Source organism: Cryptomeria japonica, chromosome 3 (genome assembly GCF_030272615.1).
Source record: "Cryptomeria japonica chromosome 3, Sugi_1.0, whole genome shotgun sequence".
NCBI classification, from domain to species: Eukaryota; Viridiplantae; Streptophyta; class Pinopsida; order Cupressales; family Cupressaceae; genus Cryptomeria; species Cryptomeria japonica.
Window position 1 is genome coordinate 310,337,889 of NC_081407.1, and position 18,309 is coordinate 310,356,197.

At 33.8% G+C, this 18,309-nt stretch overlaps 1 protein-coding gene across 1 annotated transcript; it reads right to left on the reverse strand.

Moving 5' to 3' along the window:
* Positions 1 to 276: 276 nt before the first annotated feature.
* LOC131047953 (GDSL esterase/lipase At5g33370) lies at positions 277 to 2,973 on the reverse strand. The gene is made up of 5 exons (XM_057981766.2): positions 2,649 to 2,973; positions 2,139 to 2,266; positions 1,812 to 2,054; positions 718 to 970; positions 277 to 631 (listed from the first exon to the last, which is right to left on the reverse strand). The coding sequence occupies exons 1-5, from the start codon at positions 2,935 to 2,937 to the stop codon at positions 405 to 407; spliced, it is 1,140 nt and encodes a 379-aa protein (XP_057837749.2). The 5' UTR covers positions 2,938 to 2,973; the 3' UTR covers positions 277 to 404.
* Between the last annotated feature and the right edge of the window lie 15,336 nt (positions 2,974 to 18,309).

Genomic DNA, 18,309 nt, shown 5'->3' on the forward strand with positions numbered 1-18,309 from the left:
TGATTAAAAATTTCTCACAATCAAATTTAATAACTACAGACAAATTCTATCTGGATCCTTTCTGTTCAATCTTTTCAAATTCTACAAATTCTAGATGATTAATATAACTCAGTGGGTCCTTTCCATTCAATCTTTTCACAGTTTAGATGATTAATTAAATGTGGGATGAATAGGTAAGAGAGAAGAAACATATATTCAGCTTCGCATAGAACCAAAATTATGAATACCATTTTATTAAGACTTATATTAAAAGAGCATTGCCAAGTTCTGCAATAGTTGAATTGAATAGTTTGTGGCAAAACATTTATTTATGAAAAAGATACTTATAAATAAGGGAACAAATGCTTTTGAGCACAATTCATCAGTGTAGAAAATAAATGGAAAACTTGGTCCATGGATAATTCTTAGTTATCTAGTTTCATCATCTGGCTGAGGTTGAGAGGGCTCATAACAGAAGACGAGCCCTGGAAAATCTCATCGACAATGATTCTGTTAGCCTTTTGAGAGAGATGGTAATTGTCCCAGAACAAGTAGGTGTCTCTGTTACTACATAGATTTGAAGCCGCAGTGCAAAGGCCGGCTCCATTGTATCTTCCTTGTCCGCAACATGCATCCGTCGTATTCACAAACCCTGTAATTACAAACACCATGAGATTTAGATTACCAAGCATTTTTCAGTTGACAAGGCAAGGAAAAGATCAATATGCTTGGTTTTACCGTATGCTGTAGGATTATTGAACAAGCCCATGTTCATTGAGTAGCTGTCAGCAAAGGTAAAAACCTGAGCAGAAACCTCACTGTTGAGTTGATTTATAACAGATTTAAGCTGTGAGTTAAACAGCGAAGCAGCTTGCTGAAGTTCTACAGCGCATTCGCCATTGCGAGACCTGCTGACCTTTACTCCAGGAGCACAACCCAATGGTCCTGTTGATGTTACTAGCACTCTTCTGCCTCCCAAGTCGTACATTCGCTGGATAAAAATATAACGACATTTCATCAAACCTTTCAGATATACTCAGCAAATCAATTGCAAAAACATAAACAAATTTTGACGTATTTAAAATTCTTATATCATAAAGGTCAAAGGGATGGAGGTGATGGAAAAGAAAGGTGGAGGGGAACAAGGAACATCTGGACCTCATAAAGTCACTTTCTCCGCCCCCATCTTCTACTCTTTCTATAATTGGGTAGTAAGGCGAGTGCCAAGGGCTTCTCACCCACTTATTAAATTATACAAAGACGAATCTTGTGACAATTAAAATTCCAAATCAAACTTATACCATTAAATTATACAAAGATGATTCTCGTGACAATTAGATTTTCAAATCAAATTAATAAATGAATCGTATTGAAAAAGATAGTGTAATTTGCAACACCCACCCATTGTATTATACAAAGATGATGCTTGTGACAACTAGAATTTCAAATCAAACTGATAGATAAATCTTATTGAAAAGGATAGTAAATTTTAAATGAACCCATCTTTTACTCTTCCTATAATTGACTACTGGGAGTGCCCCGACCTTCCCACTCACCAATCAAATCTATGACAATTATATGAGCCTTAGTAAAAATAACACAATTCCAGATGAGCTAACAGCATAATAGTTAAGACTAACCCAACTTTTACAAAGAATACTAGAGATAACTTAAAGAGTCGGTGGGTTTGCTAATTTAATTTCGACTACATTGAATGGGATTAATCTAAGAAGGTTTCTTTTGTTCTTTTTTTGGGTATAGCTACACTTTCTCGTCATCCATATTTACATAAACTTATTTCATTCACAGAAGATAAAGAACAAGAAATTTACCCTGAGATATTTCTTATATTCCGATACTATTAACTGAGTGTACGCCGGTAATGTATACTGAACAGATCTCGCTGAGACAGGGAGAAGGTAGTAGTTATTGACGTAATCATTTCCTCCGAGAGTAATCGACATAAGACCTTGTGCAACAAGTCTGTCAGCTGCAGCAGCTCCAAGGGTCTGCGCGACCCTGTTTTTATATTGAATAAAATACTGAAACTGCTGTGGCATTCTGATAATATTTGCCTGCAAACAGAAGGAATCATCATTCATTCTCCTTGGCAGAAGTAAAATAAACAAGTCTTTAGCATATGACTAAATTATTCGTACGAATTGCACTCCAGTGTCGTTTAGAATTCCAACGCCTGCAGAAGCGAAGTTAGCACCCCTGAGCAATGCATTTCCGTTAAGTGCAGGACTCAAATACGGTAGCACAGATTCTGCCCCCAGCTTCCTACCTGCAATTCAAACAGTAGCTCTACATTTAACGTCAGCCTTATCGTTAATTTATCTAATCAGTCTCATTTATAGTTCAAAATGGTGACTGAGCTCTGCAATAATAGACATGATCTTTCTCAGTGATCAATCAAATGCAAAAAACTTTCAAATGTATTAACATGAACTATAGAAACTTCGATTAATCCAACTTTCCAAAATACTGGCCAAGGTAATTTCCATACCATGATTACCTATACCTTGAAAACTCAACAGCCATGGAAAGACAAATCATGCTGAAAACAAGATACAGAATGAAGAAAATTCATGCCAATAAGATTAGTGTCATTTAACCTCACAACATGAACTGCAATGTATAATCTTGGAATTTGACTCAACACATACTTATAAAATCCGCTATATTGAGTCCGTTAGAGAATCGGCCGGTGGGTCTTCCAGTGGGGTAATCTATTCCGTAAGGATAGCTGTCGGCTCTAGCAGTAGTGGCAACGTAATTGTTGTTGCCATTATCCACCAGTGAATCTCCAAACACGAAGTACGCAGTCGCTGCTTTTACATCACAAAAACAACATGATAATATGACAAGCAATCCAACAAGTGACCCAACAAGTCTTGACATCTTTTTCTCACTCCTCACAGTGGAATGATTTACAGAGATGGAAGTTGTGGGCATGATATGACAATAGCTAGCCAGTGTAAACTTTATACATCTCCGCTTCACCAAATTGAATACGTTTACGCGTCTTTTTCTTTAAAGCGATCATCAATATTTACATGAGCCATAACTCGTACCACCTAATTACAGATTGGATTTATATTCATTTATTGTGGGCAGGTGAGGGGTGTTGCTGTGCCGAGTCTCTATAATGAATGGTCTGGTCGGAATTCCATCTTATACGAAATCATCATTGTGGTCCTCAAAACACACATTTATGATATTCCGATTTAAATCTGCGAATTATATGAAGGAATTTATTTTAATGTGGATCAAGACATCTTTAATATTTTTCAGGTTTTTTTAAATGTTGGTTTTTTTGTTGTGGATCTTGATTAAGAAAATTACAGTTTTTGAAGTTTTGTCTCCCAAAATATCTAGCTCATTTAGATTGCCCACATTCAAATTGTTTTCATATACATTCAATGATGAATTGTCATTTAGTTTCAATCACTACTTTGCTGAGAAAAAGCAAGTTTTTTTATTCTTTCTCTTCCTTAGGAATTGTCCATCTACCCATCTTATATCTAAGATGATAAGTACCCTCTTAGTTGTACAATTAAAAGTCTAGTCTAATGACAGCCTTAAGGAGCCTTTTTCATCTTGTTCCCCAAAAGTTGAACTCAAATATAATGTATTTTTTTGGACCAATCTATTTGAACTAATTCTATTAGTAATAATCTCAATTAATAACACTCAATTAGGGGAAGAGCACTAGTAGCTGTTATAGCTAACTTTGCACACCCACAGATCCTAAACGGTACATCAGATTTCGATGATTTTTTCGTTATCTCCATATGCAACTTAACTTTTTATTGCTATTGTTACGGATATTGGGTAGTAATGACGCATGTTGTGGGATCTGTTATGTGTGCAATGGTCAAAAAGTGATAAATTCAAAGTATTGCTTGATACTTACTTAAAGATGTCCCATTAACAATGCACTACAACCACCTCAAAAATTAGCAATGCTTATGCACAAATGTCTTAGTAGTCGTGCGCTATGGATACTAGAAAAGTTGTACAACCGTCCAATTAAAGTCTACAAATTTTAACTAGTGGGGATACAAGTGGGTGCCTATTGGTACATGTGAAATTTATTAATGGGCTTTTAGTTATCATTTTTTTGGTTTCTTTAAAGTTAGTAATTGGAAGGTTGGGTGAGCAAGGAGTGAACGGTCATTGAAACATGGCCCGTAATTTGACCCCCTTCCCTTAACATATGTCGAATAAATGAATGGATTTATTTTAATGATGTTTTAGAGACCACTAGTCTAAGAGATCAAAAATTACATCTTTAACATTTTTCAAGTTTCTTTCGATATTAGCTCTTTTTTTGTGAATCTCGATTAAGAAACCTGTAGTTTTCTGAAGTCGTCTCCTCAAATAGCTCATTTAGACTTCCCTCCTTCAAATTGCTTTCATAATTTATGAATATCCTTATATGCTGCTCACACAATGATAAATTGTCATTTAATTTCAACCATCCCTTCACTATAGAAAATACAAGTTCTTTCTTCCCTTTCTTCCTTAAAGATTGTCCATTTACCATCTACATCTAAAATGATAAAAAGTGAATCTTAGCTATGCAACTAAAAATCCAGCTTGCCAAAATACCTTTTAAATAGTTTTTTTCATCATGCTCTCTAAAAGTTGAACACTCACCTAATCTATTTGAACTAATTCAGACAATAATGTCAATAAAACTCATGTTACTCAAACGATATTTTAACTGATCATGCATACATACACAAGAATAAAATAGAATAGAAAACTAGAACCACCATAAACACATTGTTGATAACATCTACTCCCTCATAAATATCCCCATGAGCACTTAGCTTTCTCCTCAATTTTTTAATTTGGTATGCACTATGCAGTGAATGCACTTTTTAGACTTTGACAGAGTCATTTAAGTTCGGTGCAGCACAAATTGTACAACATATTACATTTCAACGCGCAATCCACCTACAATTATAAATAGGTAAGTGTGGCGCTGGCCTACTCAATCTAACAGCTCGTACAATCATGGAGCACAACATAATAACGAACCAGGAAAGAACAGTTTCAGGGAAGGAATCCACTTTTAATAATTATTGGATGCGTGTTGACCTTTAACAAGAATCAGAGTTTTTGTTTGGTTAGACGCAAGACTTTGTGTTGGAATCCATTAATTTTGGGGCCGTAGACTTTTGACAAGAGCAAACCTATGAATTTGTTGGGTGTATTTAGGGGAAGGATATTCTAGTGGACACCTTTTTTTCAGTCCGACTTCCCAAAAGATATTATTGGTTTAGTCATTACACAATTTTAAAGAAGCCAACAAAAATAACTTTTACACCAATACATGTTAATTACATAATGAGTGCACACAAAAAGTAACTTTATAATTTAGTAAAATAAATTATATTTACAATTACCACTCAAAACAAGTAGTTCAAAAGTCAATATCTATTGAATTTACATGTACATGTACACCACTATTGGTACATAATATGACAATATAAAAACAAATGTTAATCTTTTTAAACTATAGACTGCACTTTCTTCCAGATTTCATTTCACATCATCATACATTTTCCATGTCCACTATTGGTACCTGCATTTGCAGTAAGTGGTGTAACACTCCCCAGTAAACTAGAAAAACCATAAAATAAAATTCAACAAATGAAAAACATTGAAGCCAATGTATAAATCGGACATAAAACACATAACCAAAGTGATTTCATGAAGCCACTGTTCGATGCAGTATGAAATCACTAAGTGTTTCCCACTTATATTCAAAATTCAAAATCAACTACCACAAATCAAAGAATAAGAGGGAATTTCAAAAGTCATTTTCGTATCCAATCCTTATCTGCTTTCGGTGAATACCCTCTGCAATATTCAGAGCTTACAGAGACACCCTTATTGTCTTCACTAAATATCCCCTACAATATTCAGAGCTCAAAAAGGCACAATAGCAATTATTCAGGTTGGTACCTACCTGCCAATTCATGTTTCCTTAAATTCATATAGTGTTTGCATTGAAAGTTTTTATTATTTTTCTTAGAGTCCAAATATATTAACAACAACGTCACTCATTTTTTAATCACTTGTCAGTTACATTTGTTTCACCTACATTTTCCATCTTATATATATATATATATATATATATATATATATATATATATATATATATATATATATATATATATCTGTGTGTGTGTGTGTGTGTGTACATATACATATATTAACAACAACATCACTCATTTTTTAATCACTTGTCAGTTACATTTGTTTCACCTACATCTTCCATCTTTCTTTTTTATATATATATATATATAAAGTCATGGTTTTTATATACATTGGACAACATTTATAACTCTATATATCTATGTTTTCTAATTCCTTCAGCTACAATTTACATTTATACGCATGTGATGGATGTATGTTTATGTATGTGATCAAATTAGCTTCTATTTGATGATGTTATAGTGTCTTTAAGCTTAATTCAATAATGGGTGTATGAAACAAGTTTTAAATCGTTAAAAATCTCTAAATTTCAAGGGTTTTCTTATTTTGCCGAATCCGAGCCGAGTCAGAGCTGAGTCCGAGTCTGGGAACTTTGATATATATATATATATATATCAAAGTTCCCAGACTCGGACTCGGCTCTGACTCAACAAGGTTGACTCGACTCGTGACTCGGCTCGGACTCGGCAATGACTTGGCAACGACTCGGTAAAATAAGAAAACCCTTGAAATTTAGAGATTTTTAACGATTTAAAACTTGTTTCATACACCCATTATTGAATTAAGCTTAAAGACATTATAACATCATCAAATAGAAGCTAATTTGATCACATACATAAACATACATCCATCACATGCGTAGAAATGTAAATTGTAGCTGAAGGAATTGGAAAACATAGATATATAGAGTTATAAATGTTGTCCAATGTATATAAAATCCATGACTTCAAATGTTATTGTAAAGTGTAAACAAAAACAAGTCTATGGCTTAGGCTCTGGCTCAACCTCGTCTATCTGCCTCCTAGAAAGGCGTCTAAGGTAGGTCTTGGATGATTGAGTAGCTATAGTCTATGCCTGTGATGTTTCAGTCTAAGTAGCCATAGGTGTTGTGCCTGATCGTGCTCTATCCTCTTCCTCTGCCATAGCCACAACCTCAGTCTCTTTATTTGCCTGGCCAATCCCTTTTAGGGTTATAAGAAAGGGAAATGGCAAAAAAAATCATTAAAAAATGTAATATTTTTTTTGTTTTTTTTACTGCACTTTTTTAAGTGACGTCGGTCGGGTCACAATCCTCGGACTCGGTGAGTCATGCCCCCTGACCCGTCTGAGCTCGGGTCAGGGTCACCGTGACCTGATCCGCTGACTCGCATGACTAAGTCACAGAACTCTGATATATTATATATGTATATATGTATATGTATGTATATATGTATGTGTATGTGTATGTGTATGTGTATATTATATACATACGTATATACATATATATACATATATATGTATATATGTATGTATGTATATATGTATTATATATGTGTGTGTGCGTGTGTATATATATACATAAATGTACACACACACACACACACACACATATAAACATATGTATTTATGTGTGTGTGTGTGTGTGTGTATTTGTGTCTGTGTGTGTGTGTAAATTCAAATGACAATCTATATGGCATGGAGGGTTTCACTGTAATGGTTTTTTTCTTTTCATACACACGTTATGCATATGCACACGTACACACCTGATGCATTTATGTTAATCATTTTCATGATCAATGATGGATTTCTAATTTATTGATGAATGATGCATTTCTGGTATCATTTTCATGATTTCTATCACATTATAATGCATTAATCATATATCAAACAGTATAAATTTCAAATGACGGTCTATATGGCATGTATGGTTTCATTGTAATGATTTTTTTTTTCATACATAGGTTATGGGCAAGTGCAAGGTAATGAGTCACAAATTCGTGGAAGTCCGTGCATTGAAAAACGTGCTCTTAAAAATGAGGGCCCACTTTTAAACAAAACGGAAGCCCATTTTTTAAAAACAAGCCCCTAATTCTAAATCGTATTTTACCCTTTTTTTGAGCGAATTTTGTCATTTTCACCCTAGAACTGAAGTGAGAAAAGGAGATCAAAAATGGCCCCCCATGTTGTAGACTCCATTTCAATCTTCCACCACTATCCCAGGTACACATTCAATCATCTATTTTCACATATTGTAATTTTCTTGTATATTTTTCCTGTTTTTTTAGTATTATTTAGATTTTTTTGGTATTATTTTAGTTTTTTTTTAAAGTAGCCTATAAATAAATTTGTTTTTACATTTATAAATTCTTAATTTTGATCTGAAATATTCTTCAACGGTTAACCCTAAACCCTAATCAACAAATTTACAAATCAAAACTAAATCTAGATAGTTAACAAAACAAAATATCAAATTTACAAGATAGAAGATATCTCAGAAACATCAAAACCAAAACCAAATCGAAACAAAACCAAAACTAAATGGAAATCAAAACCAAAACCAAAACCAAATCGAAACTAAATGGAAATCAAAATCAAAACCAAAACAAAACCGAAACTAAATGGAAATCAAAACCAAATCCAAACCAAACCGAAACTAAATGGATATATCAAAACCAAAACCAAAATGAAATATTCACTAAGAATTAGCCATTAGTATAGTCAAATTATTATAGATTTGATAACTGTTTTCCTATTATTCCATGACTGTTAGTGTAGGTTTTTTATTTTCCTTATGTTAGGGGGTATTTATTTTTCCTACACATATATTATTTAAGCTTGCTTAGGTTAATAGGAGTGGTTTATATGGGGACACGTGGCGAAATACTTCAGCTACATGTGTAACTCTCCACCTCACATGGGTAGTTGAGTTACACACCCTCTTTTGGCTTGTTATGCCACCTCTCATAACCACTATTTTGTCATTTCCTAAGTGGGTTATGGGGTGGTTGGATTTCACACCCTCTTTTGGCCTTATGTGCCAACTTTCTCAACTCCTTTTTTGTCTTCATGTAAGGAGGTTATGCCACATGTTTTGGCATTTACCAAGAAGGTAAAACCTCCCACTTTTTATGGGGAATAGAAGTTAATGCACCCCTTGGATGTATATGCTTACATTTTTCTATATAATAAGCACTATACTCTCACCTTCACTAGTCAAGTTAGTGGAGTGATAGCTCGATGAGAGTCTTCTCCAAATTCTCTTTTTTGTCTCTATTTCTCTCTCATATTGAAATTATCTTCATTTAGCTATTTTGATCTTCGATCATCCATTGTGTGAGGAGTTGCATGTGATCTACGACCGACATCAAATCTTGGCTCGATTCTCGCTTCTCGTAGAATCTCACAATGGCATGACATAATAGAACCAATTATGGACCTATTATGGCATGACATGCCATAATAGGACATATTATGTCATCATGTCATATTAAGGCATGTCATGGTATAACAGGAATATAATAGGACACATTATGTCATGATGGAAAATTATGTTCCTATTATGCCATGTCATGGTATGATAGGACCAACTATGGACCTATTATGTCATGGCATAATAGGACACATTATGTCATGATGGCATAATATGTTCTATTATGCCATGACATTGCATCATAGGCCATGTCATAATAGGTCCATAGTTGGTCATGTCATACCATGACATGGCATAATAGGTCCATAGTTGGTCATGTCATACCATGACATGGCATAATAGGGTTAGTGTGTTGAAGAAGGGAAGCATTTAAGACTCTATAAGAGTCCTTCATGGGTGAGATGATGGGTATGAGATTAACTTGGGATTAGGATTATGCAAATGATTTATAGTGGGATTAGGCTAATTAGAAGGGGTTAGAAGATTCTAGAAGAAAGTTTAGTGAGCAAGTGGGCTTTGTAGGAGAATGCAAGTGGGTGAGAGTAAATAGGATTTTTAAATAAATATAAATTTATTTAAATGTGTGTGTGTGCAACTTGTATTTGAATACATATTTAAATAAATATTAATTTATTTAAATGTGAGAAGGGTATTTAATTAAATGTGAAAGTGTGTTTTTTTATTTAATGGAGGCTCTTTGCATCTTTTTTTCTATGGAGAGAGGTTGTGATCTTGGTTGGACAGGGATTATTTGTGAATCTGATTCACAATTGGTGGTGAATATGTTGAATGAGCAGCTCTTGGATGATGCTAATTGGCATTTAGTTATGGTTACTTGATAGATTCTAAGACTAAGTAGGTCCTTAGAATACATTACATTTTTTTATATTCCTTGAGAGTAGAATAGAGTATCGAATTGTCTAGAAAAATGGGCATTTTATGGGATATAGGATTGGAATATTGTAGATAGGGGGCAATTGACTTTGGATTTATCTCATCTATAACAACAATTAGTTGTGGAGGATAGGAATAGGTAATTCATGCTTTTTTCCAAGGTTGTTGGTCATTCTTGTTTTGTAATTTTGATTTGCAATTAATAAATTTTTACCTTTTTTAAAAAAACTTGGAGGTGATGCTCTAAATATATCTCCTTTAATTAAATATTGTATATTATTGAATTTAAAAATCAATATATTTCATTGCTAATTTTGACTTTGCATAAGAAATGGACAATTATATTAATTGTTTTAGTTTACAAATTTAATTTATTATTTTATGTGACTAAGTATCGTATCCACCATTTTAAAATAGTACTAGTGACATTTAAGAGGTTACTCAAGATAGAGAATCAAGAACATAAAATTTTAAACTAGTAAAATAGATCATTCATGGAATGAGTTTTAAAAAAAAAAATATAAATGTACAATGCTTGGTCAATAAGACTTTTTATATGTATCTATCAACCATCCAATAATACTAACAAATATTTTCACTAATTCATTTCAGTTTATTTTCTGGAAAACTTGAATAGCTTGTACAAATTTGATTAATATTTTGAGCCGCCCAAAAACTTATTATCATCATCAAATTGACCCAATTTGTAAAGAGAGCTATTTGAATATATATGTGTCATCGTTTTTATGTGCAAAGGAGACTATTTTATTATTTGAAATGTTGACTAGTATTTTCCCCATTTAAAATCACTGACAGTTAATTTAATTGGTTGATCCTGTTATTTTATTATTTGAATTGTTGCCTAATATTTTGTTGGGGTGTGAAGCCCAACGGTCACGATCATTCGTCTTCTAGAGACTCTTCGCTTGAAAGATTTATGTAATTATAAATACTGAGTACAGTCCATGCTTGATGTAGAGTGTTGTATTTGCATTATTCATTAATAGAAGAACTCCCTGCGTTTCTGGTGGACATAGCCAATTAGTGGTGAACCACGTTAAACTTGTGTTTTGTGTTTATGTTATTAGCTTTCTGTTGTTTTGTATTAATTATATATCTTTCTTTGCTCGTTTATAACTTACAATTGGTATTAGATCTACGGTGAAATGTTGAGCAGAGATGGGATCCAATTAGGTAGTTGATCCTGGATATGGATGCCCTTACTTTGTATTTGATCCCGGAGCTGGGTACTTTTATGTTATCGACAAACAGGCTGAAGATTCAGATGATGAAGCCGAATCAGTCATCAAAAAATTTCTTGGCAGTCTAGACTCGGTAGAGAGTGATGTCCAAGTGGAGGTTGAAACCAAACATCATTGGTGGGATGGTTGGGAAAAGGAGGAGACTTTGGCTGAAGAAGAAGAAGAGGAGGGTTTGTTGTATTTATTGTTTAAATAAGAAGAGACTATTTTATTTGCCTTCCAAGATGAGGAAGACGCCTCCCGAGGTGAGGAGGATGCAATCTCGGAACTGGGGAATGAAGATGACCCTGGAGAAGGTGAGGCCTACAGCTTGAAAGATGACCTATATGAACGAATTGAGAAGCTACGGGAGGATAATTTTATTCTCGCAGAGCGAATATGCCGTATGGAAGATGAAATTGCATAATTAAGAGAGCAATTTACAAAAGAGTGGGAGTTTTCTGTAGAAAAAAGAAATGAAGAGTTGAAAAAGGAATTAGCTATCCTCACTACAATTTTTACCACATTAGACAATGTTTCAGGTTTTGTGGACATGCCAATAGAAATGAATACAGAGGACAAGGACACCGTGTGTTGAGTTCAAACTTTGGAAGTCAAAGAGGCGAACAAGCGGCAAGAAAGCGAAGATGGGGATGACTGGAAAGAGAAGCGTTGGAGAGTGGCAACGACAGAAGATGATGGGCTTTACAATTTTGTGGACCACAACAGAGACGTCCTTGCGGCAACGTCACAACAGACAAAGAGCGCAAGCTAGGCGAACAAAAGGCCTGATAAGGCCCGAGGCCTTGGCTTCAAGACCAAGAAACGTTATGTCCATGTCAATTTTCCTAGAAGATGGCGGAAGACAGTGGTGACGACTCTTGGATTTAGTCGAGCATCAGTTGATACTTCCTTTGAGCAAAGGAGTCGCAATGGTTGGAACCCTGGCCACGCCTCTAGCTCAAGAAGTTTATGTGGTAGAGGAAGAGGACATCGTGGCAAGGGAAGAAGTCACGAACCAAAGAAATCTATTGCAGAACTTGACAAGGAGCTAGGTGTAACAGAGATAGCAATCCTAATTAATGGGGAAACTTGTGAATGTCGAGGGGCGTTAGAGGTTGTGGATATTCAAATTCCCATGGACAGGGAGTCGGAAGAGAGCATGAGTCAATCTATCTATTTCAAATGCCACTACTAGAGACACGCATTCGAGTGGAGTGATGACTATGACAAAGGGTGAAAATCGTGCATGTCCTACTAACGGTGGGATGAGCAGAGGTGATGATTCGAGGAATAATGTTTTGGTGAGAATTTATGACCACGGTGAGACTTTGTTGTTTGACAGAATGGCAAAGGTTAACGCATTCAAGTGCATGTCGCATTTAGGTCAAGGGTCGACGTTGCTGGGTCGATTCCGCAGTGGCCATCTCGAAGAATTTCTCAATGCTAGGACACTTTCAGGACCAGATTTGCATGCTCCCAACATTTCTCAAAATATAGCAGTCAAATTACACATAGAAGGATTATCACACCCGTAATTATGGGAGTGCCTTAGGGATTGGTTAGAGAAGTCAAATTGGAATTTTGCGGTGATATACCTAGTGGACGGTATAGGAGAGGTAATTTTGAATTTAAAGATGACCAAATTAAACTCAAGTCTCCGGATGAAGAAATCCAGAGGATTGTTTTGAAAATTGTTAAACAGTATTTCAGAACAAAGGATGTTGAAGCAAATTACATCAAAGGAGAAAATCCGAATATGCATTCTTCATTTTTTAACCACTTTTGCGACTTAGCAGAGGAGGAGGATGGGCTTCTATATGCTCCTTTCTGGGTTGCAGACAAGGGGAGCACAGGTGCAAGTTCCCGTGATGAAGGAATGCATTTTAATCATGTCCGCAATGTCTGTGTTTGCAGTAGGAGAAGGTATCTTTGACTCTGATTTGAGTTGGAAAAGGCATATCCGCAATGTCTGTGAGCAAAATTTGGCAAAATTGAAGTCTTTGATTCCCCTGATTGCGAGGTGAAGAATTAGAAATGCAGGGAATGTTGAAAGCATGGTTGTGTCGGTTGAGCTTCAAGTGGGAGATTGTTGGGATGTGAAGCCCTATGGTCACGACCATTCGTCTTTTAGAGACTCTTCGCTTAAAGGCTCTATATGATTATAAATACTGAGGGCAATCCATGATTGATGTAGAGTGTTGTATTTACATTATTCTTTAATAGAAGAACTCCATGTGTTTCTGGTGGACGTAGTCACTTAGTGGTGAACCATGTTAAACTTGTGTTTTGCGTTTATGTTATTGACTTTCTGTTGTTTTGTATTAATTATACATCTTTCTTTGCTCAGTTATAACTTACATATTCTTCCCTCTTGCAAGATTACAATGTCAAATTTAACCTAACTCTCTTCAAGCTACGACAACTAATTACATTGATAAAAAAATTTAATATATGCAAAAGTACTTAAATGCATTTTACTCAGTAAGAGCCTTATAATATTGTAGTTTCTTGGCAATATAATCTCCTCTTACGTTGAAACATGCAGCTCATCATAAAAAAATGTATAACAGAGAGGATCTGGTTAAATTAAACCTAGAACTCATCTGCTTTATTTGTTGATATGTGTATGAAAACTTGAACTGATACATTTCACTGAAAAAAGTTTGACTTTTTGTTTTGTCGAAGTAATGAACAGATTTTACTTGTAAATTTACAAAATTAGGGAGTAGTTAGTGTAATCATATCATTCTAAAAATATGTAGCTAAGTTGAGGCCTATTTTATACCGATTTGTATTTCCAAGTTGTTTGGCAATTGAAGATTTGGACATACTGACCTTATGAACCTCTGTGTAGGAATATTGCAAAATGTAATATTGATTCAAATTATACAAACCCTAGGGCCTCTTCTCAATTTACTCCTTAGATTCGTAGTCCTCTACTCTATTTGATCCTATGAATACGAATATATGTAGAATTCCCCTAGCAAAGTTGTTCTTAGTTTACAAGCCATGACCAAGAATTTGTACCTCGTCTCATGGGTTGGGCCATCTTACACCTATAATTGGTTATGCTAGCTTATCCAATCATTAGTCAACATATGAATATAGGAGGATTTTAACATGTCTTTTTTGGAATTTGAATACTAGTCTTTTCTATTATATATATTATATATCTGATAATCTAATACTTGAATTTATCCTATTTGACAATATGAAGTATAATTTTATGGAGCAAAATTTGAGCTAAATGCCATCTCACTAATACACTTCACAAAAATGCCCTCCTTTTAGTGTTGTTGAAGAGTTGATAACCTAGATTCAATAGTTAGGTAATAATTATGTATATAAATCCAAGGTCTCTGCTTTGTTTTCTCCTTTGAATTTTAGGTTTTGGCTCTATTTGCTCTTCTAAATATAAATATGTGGACCAATATTACTTTATTGTATTTGAATTTTAAATTTCCTTCGTAGGATTGTCTTTCAGCTGATAAATCATGATTGAGGACTTGCACCTGGCCTGATAGGGTGTGGTATGCCGCACTCAGAATTGTTTACAGTAGTATGTCTCATTCAAAATTCAACATATGTAATATGAGGATGAAACATGTCTTTTGGGGATTTGCACATGGGTCCACAAATTCTAAAACTTCAAATGTTAATAACTTTGAAATGGAGTGTTTAAATTGGATTGACTAAAAGATGATATCGACCATAATGTTCTTCATTTTTTTCTACAATAACTTCAAAAATAATTGTTGATAACAATTTAAGCATTTTTTATAACCGACTTCTATTTTTATTACTATATTTATATTATGAAAAAACAAATTAGGATGACCAACCTTCATATTTTAGATCATTAAATGAACAAATTATGCAACTTTCAAATATAGGTCAATGTATATTCATTAATTTTTGAATATCAATCAAAAAAATCATCGAAGCATAAAAGTCCCAGCAACCAAATTATATTGTCATTGGTGCACTAGTCAGGATCAAGTTTGGGCTCGCATTCTAAAGCATAAGTATTTACCTGAGGCTAACATTTTGGATGTTCCTCATTGTCAATTGGAGGGAAAGGGCTTTATGATTTGGCATACTCTGAAGAATAGGGCTCAACTTATTAAACAAGGGCATAATTAAATACTTGCCCTTATTGATCTTTAACCCTAATTGAATGCTCACTCTAATTCGCACCCTAATATTTTTGGAACCTAAATGAATATTGACCTAATGCTAACTTTTTCCTAACTTTAATTAAACCCTAAGCCTAATTAAATACTCATCCTTATAGTTACTCTAATTAAAATGTAACTGTGACCTTAATTAAATCCTATCCCTAAATCCTAATTGAACATTGATTAAACTCTAAAAAATAATTAAGATTAGGTATAATGTTATAGATAGAGATAATTTGGATGAGAGAGATTCAAAGTTAGGGTTAGGGATAGTGTTACAGATGGAGAGAGAATTTGGTTTAGGGGTAGAGTTACGTTTAGGGTTACAGTTAGGGTTAGGGTTTGGGTTAGGGTAATGGTAGGGATTAGAATTAGGTTTAGAGATAGAATTATAGTTAAGGTTAGGATAAACATTTGGTTTAGAGTCATGCCCAAAGATCAAACTAGTTACAGGATTAGTGTTAGTGTTAGGGTTAAGGTTAAGGTTTAGGTGAGGAATAATCTTGGGGTTAAGTACAACGATAAATTAGGGATAGTGTAAAGATTAGAGTTAGGGTTGGATTTAGGGTTAGGTTTAAGGGAATGGTTAGGGTTATGATTAGGACTACGATTAAAGTTAGGGTTAAAGATAAATTAATGGTTAAGGTTAGCATTAGAGTTAAGGTTGCATTAGAGTTGGGATTAGGGATGGAGGTTAAGGGGGAGAATTTGGGTTAGGGGTGGGATTGAGGTTTGAGATAGAAATAAGGTAGGAATAGAGATATAATTAGGGATTGATTTATCTTTATCAAGGAACCCTAACCTATATTTGAACCCACTTTTTTTCGGAACCTAATTGAACACTTACCCTAATCCTAACTCTAGGCTTAATTCTGGTTAAACACTAACCCTAATTAAATCATCATCCTAATTGTAACTCTAATTAAAATATAACCCTAAATTAAAGACTAACCCTATCTAATTTAACCTTGATTAAACTCTAAAAATAATTAACGCCCAACCTTTATATTAACTCTTACCCTAATTGGATCCTCATCCTAACCCTAATTGTAATTAAATTCTCATTGAACCCTAATTGTACTCTAACCATAATTAAATACTTCCCTTCTTGATCTTTAATCGTAATTGAATGCTCACCCTAATTTGAACCCTAATTTTTTTGGGAACTAAATGAATGCTGACCTAATGCTAACTCTAACCTAATTTTGGTTAAACCCTAACCCTAATTAAATCATCATCCTTGTAGTTACTCTAATTAAACTGCAATTGCAACCTTAATTAAACCCTAACCCTAAACCTATATTGAACATTGATTAAACTCTAAAAAATAATTAGGATTAAGGATAGTGTTATAGATAGAGATAGTTTTGAGTAGAGATAGATTCAAGGTTAGGGTTAGATTTATGATTATGATTAGGGATAGTGTTACAAATAAAGATAGAATTTGGTTTAGGGGTAGAGTTATGATTAGGGTTACAATTATGGTTAGGGTTAGGGTTGGGATTAGAGATAGAATTATAGTTTTATCAAGGAACCCTAACCTATATATGAACCCTAATTTTTTTGGAACCTAATTATACACTTACCCTAATCCTAACTCTAGGCCTAATTCTAGTTAAACACTAGCCCTAATTAAATCCTAATCCTAATCGTAACTCTAATTAAAATATAACCCTAAATTAAAAAATAACTCTATCTAATTTCCCCAACGCCATTAAAATTAAGAGTTAACAAGATATTGCCTTATAATTGAAGGGTTTTAATTAAGATAGCAGATATAGTTTTTGTTAGCATCCAACAAATTCTGCGATGTTTCGAGTTCCTTGAATCATGCTTAACCGTGTAAAAAAGAATTTCCTGCAGCATTAAAGGGCTTTACAATTAAGATACGTAGTGTAGTCTCCAGGGGGCTTTAAAATTAAGATATGTAGTGCAGTCTCAGGGGTGCCATATGAGCAAAGATAGATTGTGTGGAGTAACGTTCAAAGCTGCTAATATGGTTTGTTTGCACATTTTGTTTTACAGCAAAGAAAAGTCGAGAAATTTTTTCACATTACCATTGCTTGGCTCTTAAATCACCTTATAAATGGTTACAACCTAGGATTATAATAAGAATATAGAACAAATAGATTTTGATGGTTTTTATTTTCTTTATCTTTAAAAAAATGTTTTTTATGGAATTATTTTTTTAATATGTTTGACGATAAAACATGATCATTAAATAAAAACAAATTTTTTTATGTAAGTAATTTTTTAATTATTAAAATAATAATGTAGAACAATTTTTAACTTAAAACTATTAATAGTTTTAAGCAAGACAGTTGATCCTTTTAAGAACCAGATATATCATATATATGTAAAAGATCTTCTAGAATATAAACTTAATTATGCCTATACAAGAAAATGTTTCTTAATCTTCAGTCTATTCAGAACTGAAATTAAAACATCCTTCGAAGGTAGTGTTATATCATATAAAACATTTTTCTAAATGAAAAATGATTCCAATTAATCTTCCATAATAATAGTCAACGACATTATAATTTATTAGATCTATAATACACAAGAAATGAGGATACTTCATTATGATTTA

Coding starts and splice junctions, on each gene's coding strand:
- LOC131047953 (XM_057981766.2), bottom strand. CDS start 2,937: ATGCCCACAACTTCCATCTCTGTAAATCATTCCACTGTGAGGAGTGAG. Junction 971..1,811: donor AATATAAGAAATATCTCAGG/GTAAATTTCTTG, acceptor ATTTTTATCCAG/CGAATGTACGACTTGGGAGG. Junction 632..717: donor CAATAATCCTACAGCATACG/GTAAAACCAAGC, acceptor TTGTAATTACAG/GGTTTGTGAATACGACGGAT.